At 43.8% G+C, this 16114-nt stretch overlaps 1 protein-coding gene across 1 annotated transcript; it reads right to left on the minus strand.

The window, feature by feature from the left end:
• Positions 1 to 14895: 14895 nt before the first annotated feature.
• On the minus strand, positions 14896 to 15846 carry LOC134602066 (olfactory receptor 6B2-like). The gene has a single exon (XM_063446564.1). It carries the CDS (start codon positions 15844 to 15846, stop codon positions 14896 to 14898), a length of 951 nt encoding a protein of 316 aa, XP_063302634.1.
• Positions 15847 to 16114: the final 268 nt, after the last annotated feature.

Consider the following 16114-nt stretch of genomic DNA (forward strand, 5'->3'; position numbering starts at 1 on the left):
CTTTGGGCAGACATGTCCTCTTTTTGGGCATGTTCGCCCCTTTTGGCAGGTTACGTGATTTGTGTCAGTGGCACACCCTTTTACCGTGCCCATTGACTTCCTGCTTGACTGGACACTGCTGTTAGGGGTTATGGATTTACTTGAAAGATGAAAACATAAATTAGAGAGAGATTAGCCTAGGGCAGGGGTAGGCAACCTACGGCACTAGTGCCATGCACGGCACTCGAGGTGTCTTTGCACGGCACTCAAGGCTGCTAGAGCCAAACAGGCTCTGGCCTATCAGGAGTCCCAGTAAAACTTCAGATATCTGCTAATCCAAAAAGGTGGTGAAGGACAATCCTCAATTTATGCATTGCAGCACGTAGAAGAAGTGATCTCTTCCTCCCAGCACTAGTGAATGGGAAACCACACAGTAGTAGAGCAGCACGCAGTTGCAGCTCCTGTCTTTGACATGTACCTGGCCGGCCTGGTCCCCACTGGAACCCAAGGAAGTCACCCACACTGCTAGATGTACACAGAAATGCAGAATAACCCTTCCCACCATACAAATAATACAGACAGCCCACACACAAACATACACACAATCCGAACAAACGCAACACCACTAACAATCCACATACATGCACACAACCCCACGACTCCACCAAAGTGGATGTGACATATCCATCCACACACACAATTCTACAAGCAGCCCCCATACACAGCTTACATTCATATGTATCATACACAATACCATAAACTACTCATGAACATATACAATATAATAGCTCATATACGAAGGGCCGTCACACGGGGCAAACTGGGCACACTAAGGAGGCCCACTTCCTGGCCCACTGGCCGTGCATCACTTCCTCCCACAAAGAGAGGAGCGCGCGGGAAAGAAGAGTAGGCAGAGTGGAGGGGGGCTGGCCGAGAGAGCCAGACCCCAACTCCCAACACCTTCAGCCACCAGCAGGAAAGGTAGGAAACTGGAGGGTGGGTTTAAAAGTGTAAATTTTGTGTGTGTTAGTATGCTTGTGTGTGTGTGTGTGTCATTATATCTGTGTGTGTCAGTATTTCTATCTGTGTGTGTCAGTATGTCTGTCAGTGTGTGTGTCAGTATGTCTGTGTGTGAGTGTCAGCATACCTGTGTGTGTGTGTGTGTTAGTATGTCTGTGTGTGTCAGCGTTGGGGTGGAGGACGTGATTGCACACCTGGGGAGGGGGGACAGGGTCCAGTGGGCCCCAAGCAAATGCTTTGCCCAGGGTCCAGTCAATATTAAAGACGGCCCTGCATATACGCACATATACAACGATACAAAGCAATTACAGTAAAAATAACACAAGCAGAATACGGCAGCACACACACCTCAATTTAAAAAAAAAAATAGGACTGCGCGCTACGGGACATCACAATCCTATATCGGCACAGTGCTGCTAAAAGGTTGCCTACCCCTGGCCTAGGGTATGTGTTTTCTTATAGCTGCTGTTTTCTTTCTCTCCAGCACCATCTCCATCAGATACATGACGCTTGGGAGTGTTTTAGTGTTTTTGGTCGATATGATTCTGTAATTAGGCCCGTCATAATTGTCAGCACCAGGCCCACTGGGCTCTTAATCTGGCCCTGCGGGCATGGAACAACAGAACGATGAGTGGTTGTTGCCACTGAGCCTCAAGCCCAGCCTGGTGGTGTGCGATAATGGGAGAAATCTCGTAGCAGCTCTGGGCCTTGTTGGTTTGCCGCACATCCCTTGCCTGGCGCATGCGCTGAAGTTGGTGGTGCAGAAATTCCTGAAAAATTACCCAGATATATCAGAGGTGCTTCAGAAAGTGCAGGCTGTCTGTGCGTGCTTTCGGCGTTCTCACCCTGCTGCTGCTCACCTGTCCGCGCTGCAGCGTAACTTCGGCCTTCCCGCTCACCGCCTCATATGCGACGTGCCCACAAGGTGGAACTCCACCTTGCACATGCTGGAGAGACTGTGCAAGCAGCAGCAGGCGATAGTGGAGTTTCAGCTGCAGCACGCACGGGTCAGTCGCTCTGCACCAGACTTGGTGGCCACCCTGCTGGATCCCCGTTACAAGGACAACATGCCATCCTTAATTCCCTCACTGGAGCGTGATCGGAAGATGCGCGACTACAAGCGCACTCTGGTAGATTCGCTGCTGAGGGCATTCCCAACTGACACTGAGGGCTCAGTGGAAGCACAAGGCGAAAGCAGAGGAGGAGGAAGAGGTCGCCAACGCAGCTGGGGCACCGCCCAGTGGCGTACTAAGGGGGGGGCGGGGGGGGCGGCCCGCCCCGGGTGCCACTGACTAGGGGGGTGCCATGACGTCCAGTGTCATGTGTCACCCCCCATCATTACGCTGCGGCGGCTGCGCACAGCCGCAGCACCTTTGCGGCCCGGCAGGACTTACTTCCAGGATGAGAAGGGGGAGGAGTGTTGTGGGCCGCGGCGGCGCGCAACGTGATGACGTCATGCGCAGCGCCGTCAGCCCGCCTTCACGGAACTATCCAGCGGAAGGATCCAATATCCGGGCGGTGAGGCACCCAGTCGGTCAAGGCATCATCAAAATGTAAGTAGTCATTTTATGTGATGGGGCTAAATTAATTAAAGGGGGGGTGGATAATGGCCATTAAAGAATTAAAGGGGAGGGAGGTTTAATTAAAGGAGTGAGGATTAATTAAGGGGGTGTATTAAGGGGGGTGTGAATTAATTAAGGGGGCTGTATTAATTAAGGGGGGTGAGGATTAATTAAGGGGGTATTATGAGGGGTATGGATTAATTAAGGGGGTGTATTAATTAAGGGGGTGTGGGTTAATTAAGGGGGCTGTATTAATTAAGGGGGGAGTGAGGATTAATTAAGGGGGCTGTATTAATTAAGGGGGGAGTGAGGATTAATTAAGGGGGGGGTGTATTAATTTAGGGGGGTGTATTAATTAAGGGGGTGTATTAATTAAGGGGGTGTGGATTAATTAAAGGGGTGTATTAATTAAGGGGGGTGTATAAATTAAATGGGGTGTGGATTAATTAAGGGGGGTGTATTAATTAAGGGGGGAGTGAGGATTAATTAAGGGGGTGGATTAATTAAGAGCAGTGTGGATTAATTAAGGGGGCTGTATTAATTAAGGGGGGAGTGAGGATTAATTAAGGGGGGTGTATTAATTAAGGGGGGTGTATTAATTAAGGCAGTTAGGATTAATTAAGGGGGTGTTTTAAGGGAGGTGTGGATTAATTAAGGGGGCTGTATTAATTAAGGGGGGAGTGAGGATTAATTAAGGGGGTGTATTAATTAAGGGGGTGTGGATTAATTAAGGGGGTGTATTAATTAAGGGGGGTGTGGATTAATTAAGGGGGGTGTATTAATTAAGAGGGGAGTGAGGATTAATTAAGGGGGTGTATTAATTAAGGGGGATGTGGATTAATTAAGGGGGCTGTATTAATTAAGGGGGAGTGAGGATTAATTAAGGGGGGTGTATTAATTAAGGCAGTGAGGACTAATTAAGGGGGTGTTTTAAGGGGGTGTGGATTAATTAAGAGGGCTGTATTAAGGGGGGAGTGAGGATTAATTAAGGGGGTGTATTAATTAAGGGGGGTGTGGATTAATTAAGGGGCTGTATTAATTAAGGGGGAGTGAGGATTAATTAAGGGGGGTGTATTAATTAAGGCAGTGAGGATTAATTAAGGGGGTGTTTATAGGGGGGTGTGGATTAATTAAGGGGGCTGTATTAATTAAGGGGGGAGTGAGGATTAATTAAGGGGGTGTATTAATTAAGGGGGGTGTGGATTAATTAAGGGGGGTGTATTAATTAAGGGGGGAGTGAGTATTAATTAAGGGGGTGTATTAATTAAGGGGGGTGTGGATTAATTAAGGGGGCTGTATTAATTAAGGGGGGTGTGGATTAATTAAAGGGGTTGTATTAATTAAGGGGCAGTGAGGATTTATTAAGGGGGTGTATTAATTAAGGGGGGTGTATTAAGGGGTGTGTGGATTAATTAATGGGGGTGTATTAATTAAGGGGGTTGTGGATTAATTAATGGGGGTGTATTAATTAAGGGGGTTGTGGATTAATTAAGGGGGGTGTATTAATTAAGGGGGGTGTGGATTAATTAAAGGGGTTGTATTAATTAAGGGGCAGTGAGGATTTATTAAGGGGGGTGTATTAATTAAGGGGGGTGTATTAAGGGGTGTGTGGATTAATTAATGGGAGTGTATTAATTAAGGGGGTTGTGGATTAATTAATGGGGGTGTATTAATTAAGGGGGTTGTGGATTAATTAAGGGGGGTGTATTAATTAAGGGGGGTGTGGATTAATTAAAGGGGGCTGTGGATTAAAGAATTAAAAGGGGAGGTTTAAATAATGGGGGTGCAGGGTTTTTTTGATTAAGGGGGTTGCAGTATTCTATTTATTAAGGGAGGATGTGCACTGCAGATTTTTGTTTTTTTGTTAAGGGGGTGTGCAGGGTTTTTATAAGGGGGGTGTGCAGGGTTTTTATAAGGGGGGTGTGCAGATTTTTTGTTATTAAGAGGGGTTGTGCACGTTTTTGTTTTTTATTAAGGGGGTGTGCAGGGTTTTTTATTAAGGGGTGTGCAGGATTTTTATGTGTAGGGAGTGAATGAAATTTATGTGATCGGGGTGCAGGGTTTTTATGTGTAGGGAGTGTATGAAATTTATTTGATCGGGGTGCAGGGTTTTTATATGAAGGGCGAGACAAGGGGCTTTGTAGAAAGGAGCAGGCCCTTTCTACAAAAGCACTGGTCTTCCCCCTTCTACAAAACTGGCGCATTTTACAAATGTTACAAGCAGTTTACAAATTTGTGCAATAAATATTATTGAAAACATTGAAAAAAATGTGGGTGTTTTCTTACATTTTTATTATGGGGGGGGGGGGGGGGGGTGCCACACTCAGGGTCCGCCCCGGGTGCCAAATGCTCTAGGTACGCCCCTGGCACCGCCAGAACCTCACAAGACAGGGTTAGCATGGCTGAAATATGTGGGAAAGCTTTGTCAGCACGCCACAACAACCAGCACCACCAGCTGATATGGAACGTCTTAGCAGGAGGCAGCATTTCAGCAACATGGTGGAACAGTACGTGTGCACACGCCTACACGTACTGACTGATGGGTTTGCCCCATTCAACTTCTGGGTCTCCAAATTGGGCACATGGCCTGAGCTTGCCCTTTATGTCTTGGAGGTGCTGGCCTGCCCTGGAGCAAGTGTATTGTCTGAATGTGTGTTTAGCATGGAAGGGGCTTTATCACATATCACAGACAAGCACAGCCGCCTGTCCACAGCCAATGTGGACAAGCTCATGTTTATTAAAATGAACTAAGCATGGATCCCACCAGACTTGTCTGTACCTTGTGCAGAATAGACATTTATACCGGCCTCACCCAGCCATTGTTATACTCAAGTGCACTTATTCTTTGTTTTCTTTTTTTTATATGTCCCGATATTTTGGGGGCTACCCCAATTGTTTGCAGGGCACTTGTCCTACTCTTACCCCAATTTTACTTCCTTTTGCAGCCCTCTGGCCTTTTCCAGGACTTTTTTAGAGCCATTTTGGTGCCCAAAAGTTCGGGTCCCCATTCACTTCAATGGGGCTCTGGTTCGGGGTCAAGTTTGGGTCAAGTTCGAGTCCGAACTCAAACTTTTTGTGATGTTCGGCCGAACCCGGCGAACCCGAACATCCAGGTGTCCGCTCAACTCTACTCATGACAAATCACGGCTTGAACCTATCTTGCTTTGCATGTCATGCATCTATCTCATATATTAGTTTCCCCTTTTACGTTGCATTACTGAAATAAATGAACTTTTGCACGATATTCAAATTTTTCGAGTGTCACCTGTACATACTATTTATATTTATTTATATACACTGATTTTCCTATTTTTTGATTTTTGGTTAATCTGATTTATTTTCCAGAATCTTTTTTCTTTAGATGACATTTTGATGAGCAAAACCACCACAAGAACAAACTTTACCAATTTTTTAGTTTCAGATCAAATGATTTGGCCAGAACAACTATTTCCACCAAGCTCAAGTCTAATGAGTATTGTTTCTTAGTTTCCAGTTTACAAACAAAGAGGAATAAAAACCGTCACAAAATGAATTATTTAAACAAAAAATATTTGTTAACCTATCAGTTGCCTACGCTTCTTAACCAGTTATTGGATATATGATGGTCTATGCCATCATGCAGTGCAACACTTTATATCTAGACCAGTGGTTCTCAAACCAGTCCTCACGGCCCACCAACAGTCCAGGATTTATGTATTTCCTAACAAAACCTGGACTATTGGTGGTTCTTGAGGACTGGTTTGAGAACCACTGATCTAGACTGCCATGTAATAAAAGTACCAGCAGGGGTTAAATTGTTGCTTAAATCAAGGAACCCCAGGTATCTATAAATACATAATTGTCAACTCTGTTAGCTGAGGCTTTACCACCTGCCAATCACTGATCACTGTGTGTAGGGAGATGTCTCTATCATGTTGTAATCATGCAGTACAGAGTGCTCACAGACCCCTCTGTTCTGTGTGAGCCTGGAAATCCCTATGCTAATGTCAATACTAATATGAGCAGAGGGAATCCCTCTGAGGTGGGATAAGGAGCAAGAATAGGAGTTCAATTATGGGTTAGGTTATAAAAAGGATGCCTGGTAGGATTAAGGTTTTCTTTTTTTTTATGTATTAATATTGTTTTCTGTTTAATGTTGTGTTATGTATACATATAGGGTAGGAAAATAAAGCCATATTCTCCTTTAAAAAGTTATATAATATGTGTGGGTGCACTTTAACATCAATTATGAAATTGTGATAGATTGAATGCATGACAAAAGTGTCAAAAAAGTCTTGGTCACAAATGCATTATTTTTTAGCCTAAATTTGGGGGTTATCTTATACATGGAATGTCACTGCAGGAGTTAAAAATAAAAACACTTGTGCATGGGGCCTGACAGCCAACCAAGCTAGTTGCATGTGGCTGGAGCTGGTTCAAAAATCTAATTATTAAGCCAAATACTTACGGTACTCACTTAACGCAATTTGGCTACTCTCTGACAAAACACTCAGCTGACTGTTGGGTTCGCTACGGCCAGGTTCCTGAAGTCATAGGCTGTCTTGTGGCCTGTTGACATACTTAAAGCAGAGGAGGTGCTTTTTCAGGAATTTAATCAATTGTGTGCGCAGGTCTGGGAGATCTTGTACAACTGCATGCTTCCTTGCATCACTCCGGACCACGCCAAGACCTCATGACTCCGGACTACAGATAGACGTCGGAGGGTGAGGCCTTGCCCGGACATTCCCCGCTTAACTGGAGCCGCGCCGTCTTCCTTCCACCCTGGATCGGCTTCTGTCCTCCAGGACCGTGTGGGGAAGACCTCTCCTCCAGGAGAGCGTATCCGGAACAAGCTCTTAAAAGAGCTAAGTGATTGAAAGCTCAGGGGAATATGCAGAGCATAGCAATCCCCAGTGGCAGTGTGTAACCCAGGGAGCTGATGGTGTCGTCCATCCTCCCCAGCGGCAGTGTGTACCCCAGGGGGCTGAAGGTGCCGACCTTCCCCCCCACCAGCAGTGTGTCCTACAGAGAGCAGAGACAGTTGGTCCCTCTCTACAGCAACAGGACAATGGTAAGGGAGTGGAGACAGGCGGTCTCCCTCTCCAGCGGCAGTGTGTACCCCAGGGGGCCGAAGGTGCCGTCCTTCCCCCCCAGCAGCAGTGTGTCCTACAGAGAGCAGAGACAGTTGGTCCCTCTCTACAGCAACAGGACAATGGTAAGGGAGTGGAGACAGGCGGTCTCCCTCTCCAGCGGCAGTGTGTACCCCAGGGGGCCGAAGGTGCCGACCTTCCCCCCCACCAGCAGTGTGTCCTACAGAGAGCAGAGACAGTTGGTCCCTCTCTACAGCAACAGGACAAAGTTACGGGAGTGGAGACAGGCGGTCTCCCTCTCCAGCGGCAGCCTGTGTTTCCGGGAAAGGAGCACAGCACCCCCTCTCCCCAGCGGCAGCTTACCCTAACAGGGGGAGACACCAATCCCCCAGACGGCGCAGATGGGACCGTGGTCTCTGTGCCTGACCTACAGGGATGCTGGACAACCTGTCCAGATCCCCAACTGCTCTCACCGGGACAACAGGAGGAGGGGGTAAGTACAAATTCCCCTCCCCCGCTAACTCCTAGCGTGGCACCAGGGTTAACAGAGGCTATGTTAACCCCTACTGACATCCATGTTCCCTTGGCTACTGAGCCGGACTATGGTCTCAGTACCCCAGCAGACGAGCTGGCAGCTGGGCAGAGTGCAGTCGGCCTCTGCCCTACCTTTGTCCCTGATCCAGAGCCTGATGTCCTGCAGGCTACCCCAGTGGAAGAGCTGGCATCTGGGCAGAGTGCAGTCGGCCTCTGCCCTACCTTTGTCCCTGGTCCAGAGCCTGATGTCCTGCAGGCTACCCCAGCAGAAGAGCTGGCATCTGGGCAGAGTGCAGTCGGCCTCTGCCCTACCTTTGTCCCTGATCCAGAGCCTGATGTCCTGCAGGCTACCCCAGCGGAAGAACTGGCAGCTGGGCAGAGTGCAGTCGGCCTCTGCCCTACCTTTGTCCCTGGTCCAGAGCCTGAGGTCCTGAGGGCTACCCCAGCAGAAGAGCTGGCATCAGGGCAGAGCGCCGCTGGCCTCTGCCCTCCCGCAAGTCCCCACAGCATGTTACCACATCACCACAGCAAAATACCCAGGTGCAGTAATTGTGTCTTGTGGGTGGGTCACCCTTGTACCTGTTTGTTGTGGGTGGGCTACTCTGGCATTTGGTTATTGTGGGTTGGTGGATCGACTAACGGAGGCACTGACCGACAGAAGGTCAGGTGCCTGGTTAGTCTTCCCCCCAAAGGGGAGATGTGTTACAAATCGCTATTTGTAACTGGCCCTTTAAATGAGAAATTGCCCTGCTTCCCTGGATTGTGGAGAAGCATGTTTGCCAGCCTCCTGCCTCATGACTATGGCCCCTGGAAGATTGTGCCCCTGAAAACTTATTAACATTTATTGGGTGTGTATGGCCCTTTAAGAACCGTCTGGGGACATATTGTGACTTTGCTGAACAATGTCCCTTTAAGACTATGTCCCCAGACCTGTAAAATAACTTGCCCCTGGCTTTCTCCCACTTGGTTCAGTAAATAGGGCTTACTGAACCAAGTACCACACAGGCGGACCACCCAGAAGCTAAAGTGTGCAGGCAATTTACCTCCCAGGCTGTGAGGTTACTGCAGGTTAATTGCCGAGCGCTGGGTGGCCGCCATTCGGCAGCCGAACACGTGGCGGTGGCCATTTTAGTCATTCGAATGCGGTCAGCGGTGTATGCTAAAGATTCTGTGGAACTAAAATCGGCTACACATTTTGCCGAACACCGCTGACCCTTACCTTCTCCCATACGGAACTTGCAGCTCCAGAGACTGAGTCCCGTTCGAAATGGGACTTAGTCGTTTTTCGGCATGAAATTGACCAGCCGCACAGCCCAAATCTATGGAACTGTTTTGGGCAGGAAATTGTGCTTGCGGTCGGTCATAAAGTACTTCCAGCTAACTTTTGATCCACTGGAGGGATTTGGCTGATTTTTGGAAGTGTTTATGTTTGATGTATGCTGAGTCTGAATATGTAAATTTTTATTGAAATTGAATGTATGGTTTTAAAGTTACAGTGTGTATGTGAAAACTGTATTTTTATTGTATGTAATAATTGGTTTAACTGTTTATCTGAGGGGAGGGAACCTGTGGGCTGTACTATGCTGTTATTGGTTAATTTCATCCTCCCCCTGGGAGTGTCCTGTGTGTACCTTATCCTAACAAAAAGCAGGCTGGGTGTTCCAGTCCTCAGACCTCTTCTGACCCTCAATACGTAGCCGTGTCTCGTTATTGGAGGGAACTGCTATATCACACTGGGGATTGCTATGCGCTGCATATTCCCTGAGCTCTTAATCACTTAGCTCTTTTAAGAGCTTGTTCCGGATACGCTCTCCTGGAGGAGAGGTCTTCCCCACACGGTCCTGGAGGACAGAAGCCGATCCAGGGTGGAAGGAAGACGGCGCGGCTCCAGTTAAGCTACAGCGGTTGTGGAGCCTGCGGTGGTTGTGGTGTCGTCTGCAGTGCTTGGAGTCCTCTGAGAGCGCTAGGAGCATCCATCAACGGAGGGTACTCGGTCGGAGTACACGGAGCTCCGTTACACCCATAGGGTAAAAAAATACAGAAAACAAACAGAGTGTGCAAATGCAGGCGCTTAATATGAAAGCAGTATAATGAAGTTTTACAGCTGCTGAGAACACTCAGTGGATACCCCAACTCCACGATAGACAAATTAAAACAAACAAATTAGTTGTTTAGGTGATATATCCCACCACCTAAACACAAATGTGCGAGTGCAGCATGTAACGGAGCTCCGTGTACTCTGACCGAGTACCCTCCATTGATGGATGCTCCTAGCGCTTACAGAGGACTCCAAGCACTGCAGATGACACCACAACCACCGCACGCTCCACAACCGCCGGAGCTTAACTGGAGCCGCGCCGTCTTCCTTCCACCCTGGAATGAACCTCCAGCATTCAGGACCGTGTGGGGAAGACCTCTCCTCCAGGAGAGCGTATCCGGAACAAGCTCATAAAAGAGCTAAGTGATTAAGCTCAGGGGAATATGCAGAGCATAGCAATCCCCAGTGTGATACAGCAATTCCCTCCAATAACGAGACAAGGCTACGTTTTGAAGGGTCAAGAAGAACTGAGGACTGGAACACCCAGCCTGCTTTTTATTACAAAAAGGTACACACAGGACACTCCCAGGGGGAGGATGAAATTAACCAATCACATGCATGGTAACACCCCCACGTCTCCTCCCCTCAGATAAACACAGAACATAATTATACGGCACACATTTTTAGTCAAGTTCTGGATGTACCCTAAAAACAGGGGGTACACCTTTAAATCCAGCATCGCTGGATAGCCCTTGTTCAGGGGAGTAACATATCCGAAAATCAGTCAATTCGGACAAATGGTTCGGGAGATACAGAGTTCCAAAGTTTTGACCGACCGCACAGACCAACTAGCCGAAAATAGTTCCATGAGTTTTGGCCTTGTGGTCGGTCTCCGTTCGCACGGTGAAAAGACACGAAAATCTTGCCATCCATTCGAATCTCGGTGTTCGCTGAAATCCCCATAGACGATTAAGTATAACTACCGAACGGTGGGACGTTCGGTAGTTTCAGTACGAATTTATGGAGGTCTGGAGGACTCAGCGGTGTTCGCCTGTTTGCGTATCCGTTTTTAGTTCCATGCGGTTACAGGCAAACACCACTGTTCGTGCGCAAGATGGCCGCGAACACGTGTAAAGTCCCGAAATGGCGGCCACCTATATTTTACACACGGAATTCGTACTGAACTATACGAACGGTTTTACTACCGAATTCCAACAAGGCATTTAAACATCTTCTATGTGTCCATAGTCTCTGTACAGCCCATTTAAAGAGCCACAGACAGCATAATGAAAATTCATTAAGCCCAGATATAGTTTTTAACGTGTAATATGTCCTGGGGCCATAGTCGTAGGGCAGGAGGCTAGCCATAAGTGTCCTACAATGCCCAGTGGCAAATGGCAGTTTGTCACACAGCACTATACAAATTCTTACTTACACCTTCAAATTGTATGGGGTAAAATTACATGTACAAGAAGGAAAAAAATATACAAAATAGTGCAATATAGTTTTTAAATATACAGCAGGAATGAGTAGATCTATGTATGGTCACATTCACATTTATTAGAGCATTTTTTGGGGGTATAGGCTCTAAACACTGTTGCTTTTCGCGCCTTTTTAGATGTCTCACAGACCTTCTTCTGTAGTGATTTTCTTTCACAGGTGTATATAGAACAAGAGAAAACACAGCGACCTGGGTGCAGATTATATAGACCAAATAGATAGAAATAATCAAGTAAAGCAATAAATTTGCTCATCTTTTAAGGAGCCTGTTAGTATAACTGGCTCCCAACTCTGCGTTTAGTGTCAAATTGTAGGGCGACACTCCCCTGTGATAACCTGGAAATCCGATGTAATAAAGTGAAGATAAAAAAGGGACTTGGAAAGGAAATGTATTCCAAAATAAAAGGAGGGTTTAAAACAGAGCATTAAAAATAACACTCAAAATAAAAGCAGTAAATAATTGGGTCCTTTTTTAAGAAAAATTATCCAAGGCACGTTTTGCCGTTCGGGCTTTATCAATTGGTATAGAATCAGTTGTTCCCGGTTACATTTTTAAATGCTGGGTGTCTTCTCCTTCATCTTTCGTTCTTCCTATGATTAGGGGGTTCGTCACTGTGATGTGTTCGTTGGACTTTAGTATATTTAATTTCAAACCCGGAAATAACGTGCACTCGTATTCTGTCCTGAAAGACTTCATTACCCATATAGCTCTGGTCAGGGTATCTTGATATTTCATATCCGGTTGCACGGATATTGCAAAGGGAAGTTTTTCATTTCATATAATATTCTCGGAGATACATAGATACATATATATGTATCAACATAAAGAGAAAAGATACAATGAAACAATTAATTGGAAACATCTTAAAAATGAGGACATTTCAATAAAAACATTTATTCAAACTAGAAATATATATTTTGGTTAACCTATCTAGGTACAGAGTATTTATTCTTGACATAAAATAAAGTAAAAACAATAAAAAAAAATTCACTCTAAAAATATTTGGTATAGAAAATATGTACAATGCGAATAACTATTTGATAAGAACTAAAAAAAAAAAAAAATGATATAATTCAAAATATTCATTCAAGCCTAATTTCATCTCACACTTTTCCAGTTGTTTAATATTATCATCTCCTTGCCAATTGTATTTTACTTTCTGAATACCCTTGAACTTTAAATGTGTTTATGTGTATCTTCTTACTTTTAGTATTTCTACATGCTACATGCTAAACAAAGTCCACATCTAAAAAAAACCTTTTTGTTGTAAAACACAGTTTGATGGATTGGCTTTTATATGTTTTTTTTTTTTTTTTTTTTACCAAAATTTGCTTCAATTTTTTTTCTCCTCTAAATACTATTTTCATTTTTTTCTTGAAGAATATTAAATAATGTGGGATCTCTTTTTAATATTGGCCAAAATGTGGCTATTATTTTCTTTATTTGCTTTTCATTCCTATTGAAATTACATATAAAGGGAACTTCTAATTTGGTTCCACTCTGTGTTTTAGGTTTGTAATTTAAAAGGGGTATTTGGTCCTTGTTTTTTATTTCTTGTATTGAATTTTCTAACTGAACTGAATCATACCCCTTTTCTATAAACTGGTCTTTTATTTTGTTTGCTTGAGTGAGATAATTATCCAGCTGTTGAGGGGATGTTATCTAGACCAGGGGTTTCCAAACCAGATTTCCTGGATTTAGGGATAACCTTTTTGTGTCTACAGTGCTTTTTTCTTTTTCTAAAAACACCTGAAACACAACTGGGTAATCCCTAAATCCTGGACTGTTAGGAGACACTTGAGGACTGGATTGGGAACCACTGAACTAGACGCTAAATAACTCTATTTAGACAACTTAACTTTTTCCTTTATTCAACCCATAAAAATGTAATTGACTGCCCTGGTACAAAATACCACCTTTGTGCCTAATATGGTATGGTACATCTGGATGGAATTAATTCAAGAGTGGGAGTGGGAGTGGGGCCAGGAGCAGGCAGTTCTGAGAAATTTTATTCAACTTAATCATAACAATTTATACAACTAAGATGCAATTTGAAACAAGAATTTAATTTGAAACATCTTATGTACAGAGCGATTTTTGTAAACACATGTTTTGCAGTTTAAAGACATGTTACTGGGTGTATTATTGCTGTGGAGTGCTGGTATAAATTTACCAAGAATAACTAAGCAGCATTATAAATAATCAATGTTATGATTTGCCTGTGATCTAATGTAGCTTCGACACACACCCACACTCATGCTCCCACACACACAGACAACAAAATACTGCATGCAATTAGTGCAGCAAATTGCTCTATTAATATGCTATGCAGAAAATCATCATAAAATGTCGTAAAAAAATGAAGGCCAAAATGTTTTACCTTTTTTGGAGTAAGAACAGAATCTGTAAGTCATTTCATTTTCTAATGCTACCACCTCTACACGTCCTGCCTCGATTGGAGTACCCCGAGACTCTGTTCTATGTCCCCTTTTGTTTTCTCTTTAAAATTGCCTCTCTTAGCAAATGTATTAATTTCTTTGGATTACACTACCATATGTGTGCCAATGACATTCAGCTATCTCTCTTCACCTAATCTTTCCCCTGCTCTCCTAGAATGCGTCACCACTTGCCTTACTTCCATCTTTAATTGGATTCCTCCTGTTTTCTGAAACTTAATTCACTAAAACAGAGCTTCTCATTTTTCCTCGTCATAATACTGAACCTCCTCTTTTGCTCTCCCTGCAAGTTGATGGTACTCACATCTGTCCATCCTTGCAAGCTCGCTGTCTTGCTATTATCATTGATTCTTGCCTGAACTTTACATCTCATGTCCAGTCTGTTGCCATATCCTGCTGATTCCACCTTGAAAACATTGCCCACATTCACATTAGTTGCTATTCCTTTCGATGTCCTTTTGACCGTGTACCAGTTTGTAAATGCTCAATTATTGTTAAATTTCACTCTTTATAATATAGTAAAGCATTGCAGTATAAGTTGGCGCTATATAAATGCCAATATTAATAATAATTCTACTCGAAGCATAATAGTAAGCTGAAGTACATCTATGCAAAGCATATCTCCTGCAGTTTTCTTTAGTGCTCCTGTATCTATCCATGTTCAAGCAAATTGAACATCTGACAAGCACAAATATGGCACATTAATTTTACAAAACTGCTATTGATCTAGATTTTTTTAATTCTGTAAAAAATGAATTTCACATCTCTTTAATTTTGTGGCTAATGTTGTAATGGATATTCTGATTTCCTTGTTCCTAATACTGTATATAAATAGATTTATTACGGGAGTCACCACAGTATATAGAAGCGATAAAACCTTCTTTAGTATTAACCATCTCTCTGCCGATGGCGACATATAAACAACGATACAAGATCCGTAATATATACAAACAACCATGAGGTGGGAGCTGCAGGTAGAGAAGGCTTTTTTTCGTCCTGTGTTCGTTGGAATCTGGAGGATTGTGAATATTATCATAATGTAAGTTATAATGATGAAAAGAACAGGAAATACAAATATTGGAAAAGAGAGTATAAAATCTGTAAGTTCTATTTCATTTGTATCTGAACATGAAAGCTGAATAATTGGAGCAAAATCACAGAAGAAATGGTCAATGATATTATGGCCACAGTATGTCAGGCCGCCCAATTGTATCGCTTCAATTATTGGCACAGTGAACCCAACAAACCAAGACCAGACAACCAGGTGGAGACAAAGTCTGGGACTCATTACTGATGAATAATGCAATGGATTACAAATGGCCAAGTAGCGGTCATAGGACATGACTGCAAGGAGGAGGCACTCTGCCCATATAGATACAGAATATGTGTAATATTGTGTGATACAGAGGTTTACAGAAATTCTTGATCCTTCATGTATTGTGGTAAAAAGCATATTGGGAGTAATATTTGTAGTAAATACAATTTCAGATAAAGAGAAATTACTGAGGAAAAAGTACATAGGGGAATGGAGATGAGCATACACAGAAGCAATAATCAGTAGATTTCCAATCAATGTTATCAGGTAGATAAGAAACAGGAAAATGAAGAGTAAGAACTTTCCTTCGTGCATATTGCTGAAGGCCAGGAGAAGAAATTCATGGATCACTGTTCGGTTCTCTAAATTCATTTCCTAAAAAAAAGCAGTGATAGAAAGTGAATGAATTGTGACAGGAATGCTACTGATATAAGTGTGAATGAAGTGTGAATGATAAACAATGGAATACATTAGTTTGCTAAGCAAAAATATGTCAAACTAATATGGAATTTGGTTAAATGTCAACTGAATTTAAAGCATTTGGCTATTGTTTGATTCAAATCCACATATTTAATGTATCCAAATTAAAGATTAGATTATTTATGGTGCAAAACAACACACAAAAGAGACAATGCCATAA

This window comes from Pelobates fuscus, chromosome 3 (assembly GCF_036172605.1).
Source record: "Pelobates fuscus isolate aPelFus1 chromosome 3, aPelFus1.pri, whole genome shotgun sequence".
Taxonomy (NCBI): Eukaryota; Metazoa; Chordata; class Amphibia; order Anura; family Pelobatidae; genus Pelobates; species Pelobates fuscus.